At 40.1% G+C, this 17967-nt stretch overlaps 1 protein-coding gene across 2 annotated transcripts in view; it reads right to left on the bottom strand.

Annotated features, from left to right (window-relative positions):
• Positions 1 to 351: 351 nt before the first annotated feature.
• Positions 352 to 17967, bottom strand: part of PDPN (podoplanin) — a 35124-nt gene continuing 17508 nt past the window's right edge. The window contains exons 2-6 of one of the 2 annotated variants that reach the window (XM_070384932.1): positions 11571 to 11689; positions 9777 to 9945; positions 3584 to 3622; positions 2932 to 3040; positions 352 to 2156 (exon numbers count right to left, since the gene is read on the bottom strand). In XM_070384932.1, coding sequence (XP_070241033.1) covers positions 2150 to 2156; positions 2932 to 3040; positions 3584 to 3622; positions 9777 to 9945; positions 11571 to 11689 — 443 coding nt within the window. In that variant the 3' untranslated portion in view covers positions 352 to 2149. The remainder of the gene's footprint in view (positions 2157 to 2931; positions 3041 to 3583; positions 3623 to 9776; positions 9946 to 11570; positions 11690 to 17967) is intronic. The other variant, XM_070384933.1, reaches the window with a different exon arrangement.

Genomic DNA, 17967 nt, shown 5'->3' with positions numbered 1-17967 from the left:
GAGCAAGGTATAACTGCTTCCCTTTCCTGGCTCCAGTCTCCAGGGCAGAGACATCAGGAGCCAGGCAAAACCTTGTTAACAATTTGTGACCAGAGTGAGCAAAACTAATCCCAAAGTGCCACTTTTCCTCCCATTCCTCCACTTGACCTTAACTTTCCTACTTTGCCAGAGCCCTGGGCAAAAGGTCCAGTTATATTTCTTCCCCATGGATGTACCTCCTATGACCATTTATAATTCACTCCCAATCAAGCCAAGAGGCAGATGTTTATATAACGTGTAATCTTATCTGGAGATGTACTCAGGGGTGATCCAACCTTGATGGAGATTCCCAATCACAGATCTGACTCACTGTTATACTCAATCATCTGTTTTATTTTAAAACATGTCTACACTGCATTGAGCACAACACAGATGTGACCAGGAAACCCATAGCCCTGTCCCAGCAGGTGATAGGTCCAGTGTACGACTTGGGGTTGACTATTATTTTTCACAGTAAGAAAAAAAAAAAGAGAATAAGAAAGAGGAAATTAGCATTATTTCCAACTCCTGTTCAGAAATCTGAGTGATGAAATGGAAGGGTATTTAAGAGATTCATAAAGCATTTCCAAAGCCCATTTTCTCCATCAGCTGATGTTCAAATATTGAACCTGGGATATTGGACTAGCTGGACTTGAGTGACACAAGGGCATACTGTTTCAAATTACATCCACCCATTACTGCAAAAGGTAGGGGGACAGGCCAGGCTTTCTACTTTTTCCTGTTTTATGGACCTGATGAATTCAGAGGCTATCAGAAATGTATAACCGCAACTGTGACACAGCATCTGCTCAGCGTAAAACCTTTTTGTGTAGGGGAAAGAATTCAGTTGGCCTACGGGAAGAAATGTCCTGGCTGGATGGTGCCCATACAGAATTGTCAATCATGACCCCACTGAAATATGTGGGATCTCGTGAAAATCAGAAACAGCTTCCATTTTAAGATAAAGTCTCAAAATCCAGTTGCCTTTTAAAAATTAGCAGTCCCATTTCCTTCCTCTGAAGCAGAAAGTAAATGCTAGGAAGCCGACAGGTTTTGTTTGTCACAAGCACACGCAGGGTTTGGGGACCACTGCGGCTCAGTCCCTGGAACACCTGAGCCCCTGGCATCACTGGGCCTCCGGGGCTGAGGTCCTCATACTCCAGAACAAAGAAGCCAATAGGGAGGACTTGGGTGATCGGGAAGTGAGAAGGCCACCCCATCAGGTCTGGATCTCTATCATCTGAGGAAAATGGAAGTAAAAAATTTATACTTGTGCACAAGTATGCTTGTGTACAAACAAACCTTTGACTCATCAAGTCATCGATGGAGAAGACAGTAGAGTACACTGAGACCCTTGGTGTGAGAAACAAAATGCTTTCCCCAAAGTAAGACTTCTATTTATGATCTAAAATAGATGTCTTTGAAATGCTTTACCTGGACCAGTGAAAGCCAGTTGCTAATTACATATTATACAAGTATAAATTTTCTACTTCATTATCCATACCAAATCAGGCTCTAAAAACGGACGCCATTGGACTGGAATGTTTTAACAGATCAGAAACTGCAAAGCACTTATGCCACTAACTGACATAGCTCTATCCCCAAGGACGCCCTTGGTATAAATATTTTCAGATTCCTTTGCATTTTAACAATAACAGAGGAGAGTCAAAACAAAGGCTAATTACAAAGACAAAAACAAAGACAATTACAGCTTCTGACATTCACTGATTGTGTTGGCCATAAAGTTTGTTCAGATTTTTCTGTAAGATCTTACGGTAAAAACCTTAACAAACTTTTTGGCCAACCCAATCTATTGTCTGTTTAGTTACAAATCAGGTTTAACACAGCTTTGCTCCATTTTCTATGCATTTTGCCTTTTAAATCACACACAAAATTTATATTAAAACAATAGTTTTTTTTTCAAAAGACAAAGGCTTAGAGGAGCACGTCTTATGAATACTCTTTCCTTCGGTTAGTTTTAACGAGTGGAGGGATCACCGTGGATTTTGAGTGTGGTGGTGAAGCAATTCCACGGGTCATCTTCTCCATGTGCTCAGGGACGTCGCGGGGAGGGGATGTCGGAAACTCTTTTTTTAAATGTACTGGCAGAACAGCACAATTCTTTAGCACTTTAGGGCCTGTGAAGACAAAGAGAAAGGTGACTGTCACTTCTTTTACTGGCATTGTGCCTACTAACCTGGTGAGTCATTGTTCTGATGGTCCTTCGTCCACATCTTCCAGTTCTGGGTCCTGGGGCTCTTCTCTCCCTGCTCATCCCTCCTCTAGGCCTGATTCTCAGGATCAAATTCAGGCCTGACCTAGGGTCAGGTTCCCGAGCGTTTCCAGACACATAAATCTGCAACTGTATTGCTGCTTATGTCCCTTGACCACCCCCTCCCCGAGTTGTATAACATTTATCCTCTCCCCATTCAGTCATATCTCCCCAACAGAACTAAGAAAATGTTTTCCTCTGGCTATGAATTTGAAATGTTCTGAATTCCTAGGAAATTTTAATGGAGAAATAATTCCTTTCCTTGGGTGCATGGGTGCATGCAGGTCAGGAGTGGAGGGAGGGGCCCCAGCACCAGCGGAATTCCTCATCAGAATAGGGTCCTTGCTCTGGCACTAATGTTCTTCTGAGAACCACCTACCTCTGATGACTGGTAGTAGGGTGATTGGGTATCGTTAAAACTTGGTTGGGTTTTCCTTCAAGTTCACTGAGTTGGAAAATTAAGAGGTCAAATTGTGTCAGATTGCAATGGAAATCAACTGAAGAGCCATCTGGGGTGCTCTCTTTGCTTAGGGAGGTTGGTGGCTTCTGCACATGATCTTTATTTAGAGTGTCTATTAGTTCAAAGGTTGGAAACCACTCCCTTCATTTACCTATCACAAGAGCCTAAGGTTTATACTTACGAGTATCTTCCCATTTTCCGAACAATCACAGAGATGATTCCACCAATGACTGCGATGCCTACTAAGACCCCAACAATGATTCCAACCAGGGTCCCCACTGACAAGCCACCTGAATGAGACAGAAAAAAAAAAAGCAGAGTCCCCAGATTAACAATACAGCACCAATAAGCCACGCCATAGGCCCACCGTAGATAACAAAGGATGCTCTACATTGTTTGTCCTCTATCTATCTAGTAGGTGACTTAGAAGGGGAGAAAAGCTGGGGTTAATCTAATCACGGAAAGATTTCTGGACCTCAAGATATATCAAGAAGCATACCACTCTGACTAAGTGGCTTCACTGTTAATTACTGGGTAGCTTTTGTGTACACACAGCTAATAAATCAGCTCCTATTTCCATTCTTAGGAACCATAAATTGTGATATGACACCATTCTCCACAGCTGTTGTGAAGACTCACTTGTGGTTTGCTTATTTTCAAATACAGGCAATTCCCTTTTCTCTCTTAAGAGATTTGAAACATTTTCAAAAGGTTTTCTGCTCCCAGTTGATTACAATCCAGGAAAGAATGTTAATTCATCACAAAGATTAAAGTTCAAAGAAACCTTCTTAAAAACTCCCGTAAGAATGTTTTGATAACAAAATCTAACCCACCTTTCTGAGTGCTTTTTGGTTTTTCTCCATCTGTTTTCCCTATAAAGAGAGAGTTGCAATGATATAGAATTATTAGGAGTTAATAACTATAATTTAACAATCGGCACAAGATGGATTTACTCTAAGTGGAAGGTAGCAAAACATAAGCAAAGAGGATACTTTCTTAAGTAAATCGGATCAGGGGACTTTTAAGCAGGCTTTGATGTGATCCTGTCTTTAAAACTATTATTTATTGAATTTATGAATGCTTCTTCACACCTATGAGTCCATAGTTTTTTGGTAAACGTTACTTTTTTCACCACCCACTGTAGAGAGCAGAGTCAAGGTAACTCGCCCAGGGAGATCTTAAATAAATGGTCAAAGATTTCAGAAGTTAGGGTAACAAAAGAATCCAAGGCTGTTGATCTTTGGTCCAAAGTCAAGATCATGAAAAACTCACCCGTTGGGAGGAGGTTTATTTTGAAGAAACATCATTTTGAGAGCAAAATGTTTTGAAAGTTGTGGTTAAGACTGCGATATCACCCATCTTATGATATCAATTTCCTTTTCTTTCATAGAAAATCCAGATCTTACAGGGCACTTAAGCTTAATGAGACTACATCCTTTGTGTTTTCAGTTCATTCAGTTCAGTTGCTCAGTCATGTCTGACTCTCTGTGACCCCATGGACTGCAGCACACCAGACTTCCCTGTCCATCACCAACTCCTGGAGCTTGCACAAACTCATGTCCATTGAGTTGGTGATACCATCCAACCATCTCATCCTCTGTTCCTTTCTCCTCCCACCTTCAATCTTTCCCAGCATCAGGGTCTTTTCCAATGAGTCAGTTCTTCGCATCAGGTGGTCAAAGTATTGGGGTTTCAGCTTCAGCATCAGTCCTTCCAATGAATATTCAGGACTGATTTACTTTAGGATTGACAGGTTTGATCTCCTTTCAGTCCGAGGGACTCTCAAGAGTCTTCTCTGACACCATAGCTCAAAAGCATCAATTCTTCAGTGCTCGCCGTTCTTTATACTCCAACTCTCACAACCATACATGACTACTGGAAAAACCATACCTATGACTAGACAGACTTTTGTTGACAAGGTAATATCTCTGCTTTTTAATATGCTATTTAGGTTGGTCATAGCTTTTCTTCCAAGGAGCAAGTGTCTTTTAATTTCATGGCTGCAGTCTTTTAATTTCATTTGCAGTGATTTTGGAGCCCCCCCAAAATAGTTGGAGAAGGTGATGGCACCCCACTCCAGTACTCTTGCCTGGAAAATCCCATGGATGGAGGAGCCTGGTGGGCTGCAGTCCATGGGGTCGCAAAGAGTCGGATACGACTAAGGGACTTCACTTTCACTTTTCACTTTCATGCATTGGAGAAGGAAATGGCAACCCACTCCAGTGTTCTTGCCTGGAAAATCCCAGGGAAGGGGGAGCCTGGTGGGCTGCCATCTCTGGGGTCGCACAGAGTCAGTCACTGAAGTGTCTTAGCAGCAGCCACAGCAAAAATAGAGTCTCTCACTATTTCCATTTGTTTCCCCATCTATTTGCCATGAAATGATGGAACCAGATGCCATGATCTTAGTGTTCTGAATGTTGAGTTTTAAGCCAACTTTTTCACCCTCTTCTTTCACTTTCATCAAGAGGCTCTTTAATTCTTTTTTGCTTTCTGCCATAAGGTTGGCATCATCTGCATATCTGAGGTTATTGATATTTCCCCCGGCAGTCTTGATTCCAGCTTGTGCTTCATCCAGGCTGGCATTTCTCATGATGTACTTTGCATATAAGTTTAATAAGCAGGGTGACAATATACAGCCTTGATGTACTCCTTTCCGTATTTGGAACCAGTCTGTTGTTTCATGTCTCGTTCTAACTGTTTCTTCTTGACCTGCATACAGATTTCTCAGGAGGTAGGTAAGGTGGTCTGGTATTCCCATCTCTTGAAGAATTTTCCACAGTTTATTGTGATCCACACAGTCAAAGGCTTTGGCATAGTCAATACAGCAGAAGTAGCTGTTTTTCTGGAACTCCCTTTGTATTTATGGCACTATTATTATAGGATTTCTATCTGCAGCTAACTCTAATTTAGTGGTTCAAATGTGAATATTCTTATTTACCTAGCATGTGGATATAAGTTGCTTAACTATGAATACCTCTCTGGAAGTAAGAAATAACATTGTTTTCTTCAGATAATTTTTACACAATTCTATTAAAAAATAAAGGCCTTTTGTTTCTCCCATCAACTTGTTGGTGTACTGAGCCCTTCACTCCTCTGGGTGGTAGTTGTTTATAAAGAAAAAGTCGAGAGGCATTAATTTAATGAGACAACAGAGAGATGTGATTTAATCAGGCTCACCCCTAGAATCTTAGCTCATGATTTGCAAAATATCAGATATCCAATACTCTCCTAATCAAAAGTGAAACCAGCCAACCATCAACTCTAAGATGGTTACTTTTTCTAATGGTTGATTTGGAAAGAAAAGAAGTTATCCACTCTGTATCAGGTCCATCTTCCAAAAAAAAAAGACATCCTTTCAAGATGGCCCCAGAGTTGTCATTGTTCAATAGCTAAGTTGTGTCTGATTCTTTAAGACCCCATGGACTGCAGCGTGCCAGTCTCCCCTGTCCTCCACTATCTCTAGGAATTTGCTCAAACTAATGTCCACTGAGTCAAGTGATGCCATCCAACCATCTCATCCTCTGTCGTCCCCTTCTCCTCCTGCCCTCAATCTTTCCTAGCATCAGGGTCTGTACCAAAGAGTCAGCTGTTTGCATCAGATGGTCAAAATACTGAAGCTTCAGCAATAGTCCTTCCAATGAATATTCAGGGTTGATATCCTTTAGGATTGACTAGTTTAATCTCTGTGCAGTCCAAGGGACTCTCAAAGTCTTCTCTAACACCACAGTTTGAAAGCATCAATTCTTCAGTTCTCAGCCCTCTTTGTGGTCCAACTCTCACATCCATACATGACTACTGGAAAGACCATAACTTTGACTGCTGCTGCTAAGTCACTTCAGTCGTGTCCGACTCTGTGCGACCTCATAGACGGCAGCCTACCAGGCTCCCCCGTCCCTGGGATTCTCCAGGCAAGAACACTGGACTACATGGATGTTTTTTGGCAAAGTGATATCTCTGCTTTTTAATGTACTGTCTAGGTTTGTTATAGTTTTCCTTCCAAGTAGCAAGTGTCTTTTAACTTCATGGCCCCAGAGTACAGGTCCTTGAACCCACCTCTTCCTGCATGAGCTGAACCCATGGCTCTAGAACATTTACATGAAGCTCAAGCTGATCACACCAACTCAAAAAAGCAGTTGGGAGACTTCTGGGTTTGAGGCCTGCCCAGAACAAAGGTGTCATCCTATCAACTCCCTGAATGTTATACCTGGCTGACAACTACCAGTAGAGGCAGGTCCAACATTTGTTTTTCATGTCTTAACATGGTAGCTCATGACACAACATACTGGGCTCATAACACAACATTATCACCATCAATGACACCATTTTCCACAAAATATATTACCAAAATAAAGTTTGTGGATGATTCATCACTAAATTAAAGTTTACTAGACTTATACTCCCTAAGCCTCTTCCCAATTACACTGACTGTGATCACTCGAATGTATCATGCACATGAACATCATCAAACTTGGGCGTTTGATGGTAAAGGCATTTGCAGTCCTAATAAAATTACCTCTTAAAAAGCCAAGTGTTTGTAATTACATTTTAACTCACATGTGAAAATTTCTTGGAACACTGATGCATGAAGTAGGAATGTGCCGTAAGTCACAGTGTTTGTGAAAGGGTGGGGAAGAAGACAGACAAGAAAGTAATCATGAGTATTTTCCAGGAAATTGAGACATTTTCTTTTTAAGGAATAGGAGAAATATTCTGGTATGATATAAAAAAAATACTCAACTTGGAATGCTCCATTTGCGGCTTGCCATGAATAAGCTGTCAGCTCTTGTTACAAACGATCAATGCTTCTCCAAAATTTTGAAATGTTTCCAATGACTAATTATATTGATTCTTTCCTTGTTTAACCCTATTTAGTTCGCTCTGGTGTTTAATGTCAAGCATTTCTTTAATATCTTAGAGTAACCTTTAGGGATCATTTTCTAAGCATATTATGAAACTTTTCTATCTTTGTAGTAACGTACGCATAATATAAACATTACTATCTTCACCATTTTTAAGTATACTCTTTGATGGTATTATGTACATTTACCTGGTGTGCAACCATCAGCCCCATCCATCTCCACAACTCTTTTTCACCTTGCAAAACTGATACTCTCTACCCATCTCCATTCCCTCCCCGCACCAACCTCTGGCAACCACCATTCTGCTTTCTGTAATTTTGACTACTCTATTTACCTCATCTAAGTGGAATCACAGAGTATTTGTCTTTTGGTGACTGGTTTATTCCATTTAGTCCTCAAGGTTCATCCATGTTATAGCATGTGTGAGAATTTTCTTCTTATTAAAGGCTAACTAATATTCCATTGCATGTATATGACACATTTTGTTTACCCAGTCATCTATTCGTGGACACTTGGGTTGCTTCCATGTTTCAGCTATGGTGTATAATGCTGCTGTGACCATAGGTGTACAAATACAAAGCATTTAAAAAATCTGCAGAAGTGCTTTAGAGTTTTAAAAACCAGATTGGTGATTGGGAATTGTATATCAAACAATAAGGAATAACTTTCTAGGTGTTCAGCTGTGCAACTGGTTTTAGGAATCTTGGGTTCAGGGGAGGTCCTTATGTTTACTTTAATTTAAAGATGAAAACACCTAACTAGGTACATATGATAGGAAATTGCTCAAGTTAGCAAGCATTCATTGCAGTTACTAGATTAGTTCCTTTTCTCTTCCACCCCTATCTACTACAAAAAAAGGCATATTTAAAAAATATCCCAAATAACTGAATTTCTTTCAAGAAAGCTCTGGAAATAGGAAGCTCTTCCTCTTACTAGGTTGTAATGGCAATCATCTTTCCTCACAATCATTAGTGATGGTCTAAACCTCATAATAGTGATGCAGACTCAAAGTTGTCCTTCAGAATTTCTCCCCAAGGTGCGCCTCCATCCACATTGCTGTATATACCAGCTGCAAAGTATAACCCCAAAGCCTGGTAAGACAGGCTTAGAATAGATTCTTGCATCATGTGTACAGATATGAACTCAATGTACAGTAAGATAGTAAATGTTAGCAATGTTATTGCTGTTCAGTTGCTAAGTTGTGTCCAGCTCTTTGTGATCCCATGGACTCCAGCACACCAGGCTCCTTGGTCCTCCACTATCTCCTGGAGTTTGCTCAAATTCACGTCCGTTGAGTTGGTGATCCTATCGAACCATATCATCCTCTCCTGCTCCCTTCTCCTTTTGCCTTCAATCTTTCCCAGCATCAGGGTCTCTTCCAATGAGTTAGCTCCCTGCATCAGGTATTGGGAGCTTCAGCTTCAGCATCAATCTTTCAAATGAATACTCAGGATTTATTTAGTGTTGACTGGTATGATCTCCTCGCAGTCCGAGGGAGTCTTCTCAAGGACCACAATTCAAAAGCATCAATTCTTTGGCATTCAGCCTTCTTTATGGTCTAACTCTCATATCCTTACATGACTACTGGAAAAACCATAGCTTTGACTATACAGACTTTTGTTTAATATGCTATCCAGGTTTGGCATAACTTTCTTTCCAAGGAGCAAGTGTCTTTTAATTTCACTGTAGTCACCATTCATAGTGATTTTGGAGCCTAAGAAAATAAAATCTGTTATTGCTTCCACTTTTCCCCCTTCTATTTGCCAGGAACTGATGGGACTGGATCAGTTTTTTGAATGTTGAGTTTCAATGTTAGGACAGAATCTACTAAGATATACATAGGTTGGCTAACTTTTACCCTCTTGGGCGTCAACACAAAGCTTTTTTGTGTAGCATTATATCAGCTTAGGGTCAGCAATATGACACTGGTAGCTATCTCATCTACTTTTGTGGGGGCATTATCACTACCTGTCATTCGAAGTAGAGAGCAGAATTCAACAACCCAGTAAATATGAACTCTGAACCTACTTCACAAAGCTTGGTTCAAAATTAGTGCTTACATTCCAGCGTGTGCCATATTGATGATTATATTTGTCCCTGGATTTTTGGGAATGCACTGATGGTTGTAAAGAAGATCAACCCATACTGGGGTGACTGCTTTTCTTACCCTGGGAGTGACTAGTCGCTGGTACACGGGTAAGGACTGTGGTTGTGCTCCTGGCAGGTGTGCTCCTGGCAGGCGTGCTCTTGGCTGTTGTGCCTTCGGCTGTTGTGCCTTCGGCAGTTGGCAGATCTTCTCTGTGATCATGTGATACATTCTCTGTTCCTGCTGGCATCTATTGGAGATGTAAAAGGAAAAACAGAAATAAAACTTAATATTGTAAAATATATATTCTATCTTATGTCAGAAATGGACTTAAAGGAGCATAAATGTATATGCTATATGATGACATAAATTTAAAGTGGAAACAAGATAACACACACAAGAAACAAGAGTGGAGACAGGAATAAAATCATGTCTACTCCAGAAATAAATCCCAAATGTTGAGCATGCTGACTTCCTGAGGTGTAACTTTTTAGAAAATACTGGGTCACTAGGCATTAATTCTTTTCCTCCCTTGAACGTGAATGGTACTTTTTTTCCTGTAACGTTTACTCAGCACATATTATGTTGTATTATTTTTAATGCTCTTTTTCGCCCAGAGCTTACCATTTGCCATGCCCTCTAAATACATCCTCATTAACACCACAAAAAAACCCTAAGAAGTAAGTTCTATTTTTTTTGTTTATAAGTTATTTTTGGCTGCTTTGGGTCTTCCTTGCTGGGTGTAGGCTTCTCTAGTTGTGACTCGAGGGCTCCAGAATGCGCAGGTTCAGTAGTTGCGGCACATGGGCTCAGTTGCCCCACAGCATGTGGGATCTTAGTTCCCCAACCAGAGACTGAACCCACATCCCCTGCATTGGAAAGCGGATTCTTAACCATTGGACCACCAGGGAAGTTTCAAGAAGTAAATTCTATTATTAGCCCTATTATATGAACAAGGCTTAGAGAGAGAAGATAATATGCCCAAGCTCACATAGCCAACAAGCAACAGAACAAGACTTGGAAATGGTTCTGTTGACTCTAAAGTTCATGTTAATATAGCATTCAACAAGCTAATGAGTACAGGCAAAAACAAAAACAAAAACAGATCAGTGGAATTACATCAAGCTTAAAAACTTAGTGCATCAAAGGACACAATCAGCAGAATGAAAAGGCGACCTACGGAATGGAAGAAAATACTCACAATCATCTTATCTGATAAAAGTATATAGAACTCCTATAAAGGAATAACAAAAAAATCTAATAACTTGATTTTAAAAATGGAAAAAGGACTTGAGTAAATCAATCTCCAAATATAGTACACAATGGCCAAAAAACATACAAAAGATACTCAATCACACTAATTATCAGAGAAAAACAAATCAAAAGCACAATGAGATTATCACCTCATACCAGTTAGGATGGCTACTATCAAAAGAACAGAAAATAAATTGGAGCCATTGTGCACTGTTGATGGGGTCGTAGAATGGTTGCAACGTTAGGGAAAACAGAATGGAGGTCCTTAGAAAAATTGAAAATAGAACTAGCATATGATCCAGCAATGCTACTTCTGAGTATAAGCCCAAAAGAATTAAAAGCAGGGTTTGGAAGCTATTTGCACGTCCATGTTCATAGCAGCATTATTCACAATAGGCAAGAGTTGGAAGCAATCCAAATGCATGAAGAAAATGTAATATATACTTACATACAGTGGAATATTATTCAACCTCCAAAGGGAAAATATTCTTACACACGCTACAACATGGATGAACACTGGGGGCATTATGCTCAAGCATACTGAAATAAGCCAGTCTCAAAATATCCCTGCATGTGATCACATGCCTATGAAGCAACTTCCTCTCTTCCTGCTACACTCACCGGAGTTGCCAAGGATTCTTTACTGGCAGCTGGGGTTGTCGTGTAATCTTCCACACCCAGGGTTGTCTTCTCACTTGTCACACCTGTAGTCACATCGTCTTCTGGCCGGACCGTGCTGGCTGAAAAGGGGAGATTGAGTCAGACCTCAAGGTGAAATCATATGGGCAGACCTAACTGGTCAGCTACAATCAGGTTTTTTTTTCATTTCTGTTGGGTATTTTTTCCTTTTTAGGGAGTTTTCATTCTGGCTTAACAAATCATTCTACATATACAGAACAGCCTGGTCATCTCCATTGTAAAAGAAAGGAAGATGGGACTCCAAAAAGGTGAAGCAGTCAGACCCTCACTGGTTCCCACTGAGGCGTGCTGGACAGTGCGGTGTGTGTGCGTGTGTGTGTGTTTACACCTTGACTTTTCTTTCAATAATGAACCTGATTCTTTCTGGTGCCATTTCATATAAAGAATTAATGCATTTAGGTTAATAGAATTTCATATAGACCCAGAAAAATTCTCAATTAGAGTCTGGAAAGATTTCTGAACATATTGATTAGTAGGCTCTCTGTTATAAAGAGTTAAGTAAGTTGGAAAGAGGAAAATAAATATCATATATTAACGCATATATATGGAATCCAGGAAAACGGTACTAATGAACCTATTTGTAGGCAACAGTAGAGACACAGGCATAGAAAACAAACTTGTGGACGTGGTGAGGGAAGGAGAGGATGGGGTGAATTGAGAGAGTAGCATTAACATATATACATTACCATGAAAGTGTCAAACTGTTAGTCACTCCGTGTCCAACTCTGACACGCCATCAACTAGCCTGTCAGGCTCCCCTGTCCGTGGAATTCTCCAAGCAATACTGGAGTGGGTTGCCATTCCCTTCTCCAGGGGATCTTCCCAACCCAGGGATCAAACCCAGGTCTCCTGCATTGCAGGCATTTACTGTCTGAATCACCTGGGAAGCCCCATCCATTACCACATGTATTAATAAAATAGATACCCAGTGGAAATTTTCTGTATGCCTCAGGGAGCTCAACCCAGTGCGCTGTGATAACCCAGAGGGTAGGATGGGGTGGGAGTTGAAAGGAAGGTTCAAGAGCAATGGGACATACGTATACCTATGGCTGATTGATTTTGATGTATGGCAGAAATCAACACAACATTGTAAAGCAATTATCCTCCAATTAAAAATAAATACATTAAAAAAAAAAACTTAAATGAAGTAAAATAAAGCTAGATAGTAAACTTAAAAAAAAAAGGTGATTAGTAGACTCTATCCCAAACCTACTAAATCAGAATGTCCAAAGGCGGGGGTTCCTTCTTGTTAACATCAACCTCGTACTCCATTGAATTTTGAGACTGCTGTCTGCTTGAATGATTAAACTCCCTGGCTCTAACTACAGATCTCATACACACAGACACAGAGATTGACATAGAGTTCAACCTCTTCTTTTACAGTTGGGATCATCATCTACAAGGGAGGATCAGTAAGATGAGAGTGCTGAGATAACTAACAGAACTTTTAGTGCACCCAGAGCTAATCTAAAGAGAGACCTGATGGCCCCTGGCCCTGGCTTTTCTGTATTACCACTGGACGAATGACCCTGTTGTGCCAATGAGAAAGGTTTCCAGAGGAGCAGGGAGTAGGTGGGGGTGGGACCGCAAGTTGAATTCCAGGACGCAGGGAGGACAACTTGAAGTGGGCTTTTCTTCACCCTCTACCACAATGATCGGAGTTTATCCTGACCGAGTAGGAATTCCATCTCAATTCATCAATAACCCTTTTCACAAGTTAAAACAAATCTGACTCATTGGTCATGGGTTCCCTCCCCAGACTCAGAGTGGCTCTGGAAGAAATTTCGTGACTAAATACAGCTGCAAAATAAGTAAGCACACACAGCTCAGGAGCAAGAGGGAGGGGGTGGTTGGAGACTTCTGTGCTTAATTAAAGAGCAGATGTCTGGCCCTTGCCTTAAAACTCCCTCTTTCTCTTGTGCTTAGATAGCTCAGCCAAAGGCACAGCTAATAAATATTTGATCACAGCTTCTTTGCTGATGCACAGAGGAAGGAAGCCTCTAGAGTAAATTCTCTTGTTTCATGAGCCTTCTCTTTGCATTGAGTACTACAGACCTGGTGCTGCCAATCAGTGCTTCCCAAGTGTGTGCATTTTTTTCTCATCTGGGGTGGGGAAAGGCTTTCATTAGTTAGCAACTAACTGATACCTCAGTGCCAGCAAATAGATTGCTCCCTTTCTGGCTGGCTGCTGGGGTGGGAATAGGGGTAGTGATCAGCTCTCATTAAGGATTTAAGATTATGATCTCAGCAAATGTTGAAAGTATTTATCAACTTCAAGGGGAAATATCCCTTTGCCAGGCAAGCAGTCTTTATTAAAAAACTTAGCATTCTATTTTCTTTTCTTCCACTCCAGGTTCAAATACACTTAACAAACCATCCATTTAAAAACATTTTCTGCAGTGTTCAGCAAAATCACTTACCATATGGCATCCTCTAGCTTTAAAAAGCAAAACCAAACCACCCTTGCTTAAAAAAAAATAAGTACAGGACTAAGTTAGTCAAAGTTGAATTCTTTTGTAGAAAGTTCAGTTCATTGAAAGCCTAATGAAAAAAATTCCTTCTTGCTCTTTTCTACCCTTGGCCCACAGAGCCAAGGACTAAAATCGCTCTGAATAGACAAAAGGGCATTTTATGAACGACACTCATGATGAAGAGGCATGTCTTTTGTCTCACCGCCCTGGCATTCTTTTTGCTCCCTGGGAAAGTTGATCTTTAACAAGGGATGTTCACTTGTCCCTCTCATTACTTTGGCTGAAGGCTTTGCGGATGAACTGCTGAGTGTCCAGCCAGCATTTGACATCCTTTTCTCTTGAATGGTGAAATTCAAATCATGTGTTGCTGTCTTTCCTCTCCAATCATTTTCTTCTTCCTAAGACACGTGTGCACATAGTCGACACACACAACTGCTTATGTAAATGCAGTGACGGACCTGCAATAACAGAGTCTGTTCTAGAGCGACGTCCCCTTGTGCTCACACGGAACACCTCCCTGCCACTCCCAGCCTCCCCCAGCCTGTGGGTCAGAACCCGTGGAAATTTTCAACTCTGTCTGTAAGCCATCCACGTGCTTTGGAGTTGGTGTGTACATGTTATTCTTTTAAAAACTACTACTTCTAAGAAGATGATGTGATAAATTGATTTGATCCTAAGGTGTTTAAGTTTGAGAGCCAATAAGCACTGAAGAGATGTTTATCAGGGATGAAGGTGCTAGTTATGAATCATTTTTTTGGTTGTTTTTTTTTTTAAATTATGAAAGTATGACAACACATTTACAGGAGATATGGAAAATACATAACAAAGCTACATTGTTCTGCATTTTCATATGTATTAAAATTACATATTACAATTATTTTTTAAGTAGATAAATTAAGATTTTTAGTTGGAGCTTCAATATCAAACTCTCAAAACTTAATAGAATGAATAGACAGAAAAGCAGAAGGATATAGTAGACCTGAAAACCACTATGAACCAATTCAACATAATTAAGAGTTATACAATTTTCACACAATAGCAGGATACAAATTCAAGTTCCCATAGACTATAAACCAGGAGACACTGGAAAATATCCAGGTGCATAAAACAAGATGCAAAAATGTCATGGCTTAAAGGTATTGGAATCATTCAGAGTCTGTTCTCTTATCACTGTGGAATTATTTTAGAAATCAGTATCAAAAGATATTTGAAAATAGCCCAGATATTTTCAAATGCAATGTGTCATTTACCAAGAGAGATCTTTGATTTAGCCATTGAAAGCCTCAATAAAGTTAAAACACTGAAAACACACAGGGTGATTACAGAGAAGGAACCATTAAATGATAACTATCAAACTTAGAAATTAACACCAAAGATACTTTAAAAACTTCATGTATTTGGAAATGAAATGTCCACTTTTAAATGATAGGTATATCTAAGAAACCATAATAAGGAAAATTAGAGAATATTTGTATCAGAATAAAAATGAAGTGAGAATTTATCAGAATTTGCTGCATGCAGCTGAAGCTGCTGGATATAACTAAATATTAACACAAGTGAATCATTTTTATCTTTGCATCAAAATCTAATAGCCCAAAGAAATCATTCTAGTTTCCATATATTTATGGGATGGCATTTCATTTACAATATTTAGAATTTGATGGAACATTAGTTACACTGTCACTGTGATTGTCTTACAACAGTCCCAAATTCTTGATTAAGCCTTTGGGTAAGTGTTTTTAATTTTTTGGTTTTGTTTACATTTCTCTGATTTGCAGTACTGAGTTGTTCCTTATGTTTGCTGGTTGATGGGAGTGTCTTCTCTTATGATCATTTTTCTTTTATGGTATTCATCTTTAAATAATTTTTAAGTCTTCTTTATGCCTTAAGAATATATTCTTGGATTTCCTTCCCATTTAGGTCACCACAGAGCATTGACTAGGGTTCCCTGTGCTATACTTTAGGTTCTCATTAGTTATCTATTTTATACATAGTAGTGGAGAATCCAGGGACGGGGGAGCCTGGTGGGCCGCCGTCTATGGGTCACACAGAGGCGGACACGACTGAAGCGACTTAGCAGCAGCAGCAGCAGCAGCCTCTTTCCACCTGGTGTCCATACATTTGTTCTATTCATCTGTGTCTCTATTTCTGCTTTGCAAATAGGTTCACCTGTACCATTTTCTAGATTTCACATGTACATGTTAATACGTATGTTTTCTCTTTCTGACTTACTTCACTCTGTATGACAGGGAACTAATATATAACCTTTTATGGCATCCAGTCAATATATTACATGGCTAACTGGTTCATAGCACTCGTCTGGCACCATTAAATTAATCCAGAGGGTGTGGTCTAGTGGTTAAGAATCTACCTGCCAACACAGAGGACTTTTGATCCCCGGTCTGGGAAGATTCCACACGCCGCAGAGCAACTAAGCCTGTGTGCCACGACTACTGAGCCTGCGCTCTACAGCCTGTGCTCCAAAACAAGAGAAGCCACCGCAGTAAGAAGCACACACACTGCAAGGTGAGAGTAGAGTAGCCCCTACTTGCCGCAGCTAGAGAAAGCCTTCACATACCAGTGAAGACTCAGTCCAGTCCAAAGTACATAAAAATAAATTAATTAATCCAGAGAACTGAAATATCAATAGGAAGAAGGAAATGAACAAATGCAACATAAGCTCAAGTCCCATTTTATTTAACAAAATCAGGAAATAAAGCTTATTTCTTTAAGTTTTCTGGGGTAGAATAGAGTGATAAAATTGAGAAAAATATATATTCTTTGGAATAGATGCTGCAATAATTTTTTTAATTAACTGGCATTTGCATATACCTTATAAGTGGCAAGGTCTGCCATTAGTCAAACTGATTAAGCTTGTTTTGTCTCTCTGAATATCATACTTACAAACTCTTTCTCAAGATTATGTAAATATTCATTTACATTTTCTGTAAGTTTTTGTTTTTACACTGAATCTATTTGTCCTGTGTTTATCTTGAAGCATGATGTAAAATGGGAATATAAATTAGATTTTCATCCAAAAATTAAGCTGGTGTGTTTGTCCCCACTTACCAGATGAGCAAAGTGAGGCTGACAGAGACCTTCCTTGACCAACCTTTGTTGAAACTCCTGAGCCCTCTTCTCAGTGAGGCCATGTCCTCAGGCTTCAGTGTTCATCATTACAGAGTCTAGTTTCAGCAAGAACCCTGCTAAGTCAGTTTATAGAGAATCACTTGATTCTCTCTAATCAAGTTCTCCATCTCCCACCTTTGATTTCTAAATCCCTGGCCTGCCTTTAGCAAGAATCCTGTTAGGCTAGTTTAGCAAGAATCCCCCTACCTTTGAGGTCTCTTCTTCACAATTTTCCATCCACTGCCCCTCTCTCTGCTTCTTGGCTATGAATCCTCAGCTGTCCCCGTTGTACTCAGAGTTGAACCCCATCTCTCTTCCCTGAGGCAATAGTCTTGAATAAAATCTCCCAACTGTTTGAACAAGTGCCAGAATAACTTTCTTTACAAGGTCAGAAGTTTAACGATTTTCTGAGTTGGCCTGGTCAGTAAGCAGATGCAAAGCCAAGTGTTTTAGACTGCTCATTGGCCCCTCAAACCCTTTTTTGTGCCTCTGGGGTAGCTGTTGCCTGGAAAATGCCCTTCCCTGGGTTCTGACATCCTTCCTTTTCACCCCCATCCTCACTCTCCCTTAAATTATAATCCTGGTTATAGAAAGCAGTTGCTTTCTTGAGCATCTCACCTCCCCTTATGAGACACCATCTGTTAGAATCCCTCAGTCTAATTATGTAGTGACCACAATTTCTATTTCCTCAAATGAGTTCCCTTGCTAGGACTGAGGTT

Source organism: Bos mutus, chromosome 16 (genome assembly GCF_027580195.1).
Source record: "Bos mutus isolate GX-2022 chromosome 16, NWIPB_WYAK_1.1, whole genome shotgun sequence".
NCBI classification, from domain to species: domain Eukaryota; kingdom Metazoa; phylum Chordata; class Mammalia; order Artiodactyla; family Bovidae; genus Bos; species Bos mutus.
This window is presented reverse-complemented; position numbering and strand designations above follow the sequence as displayed.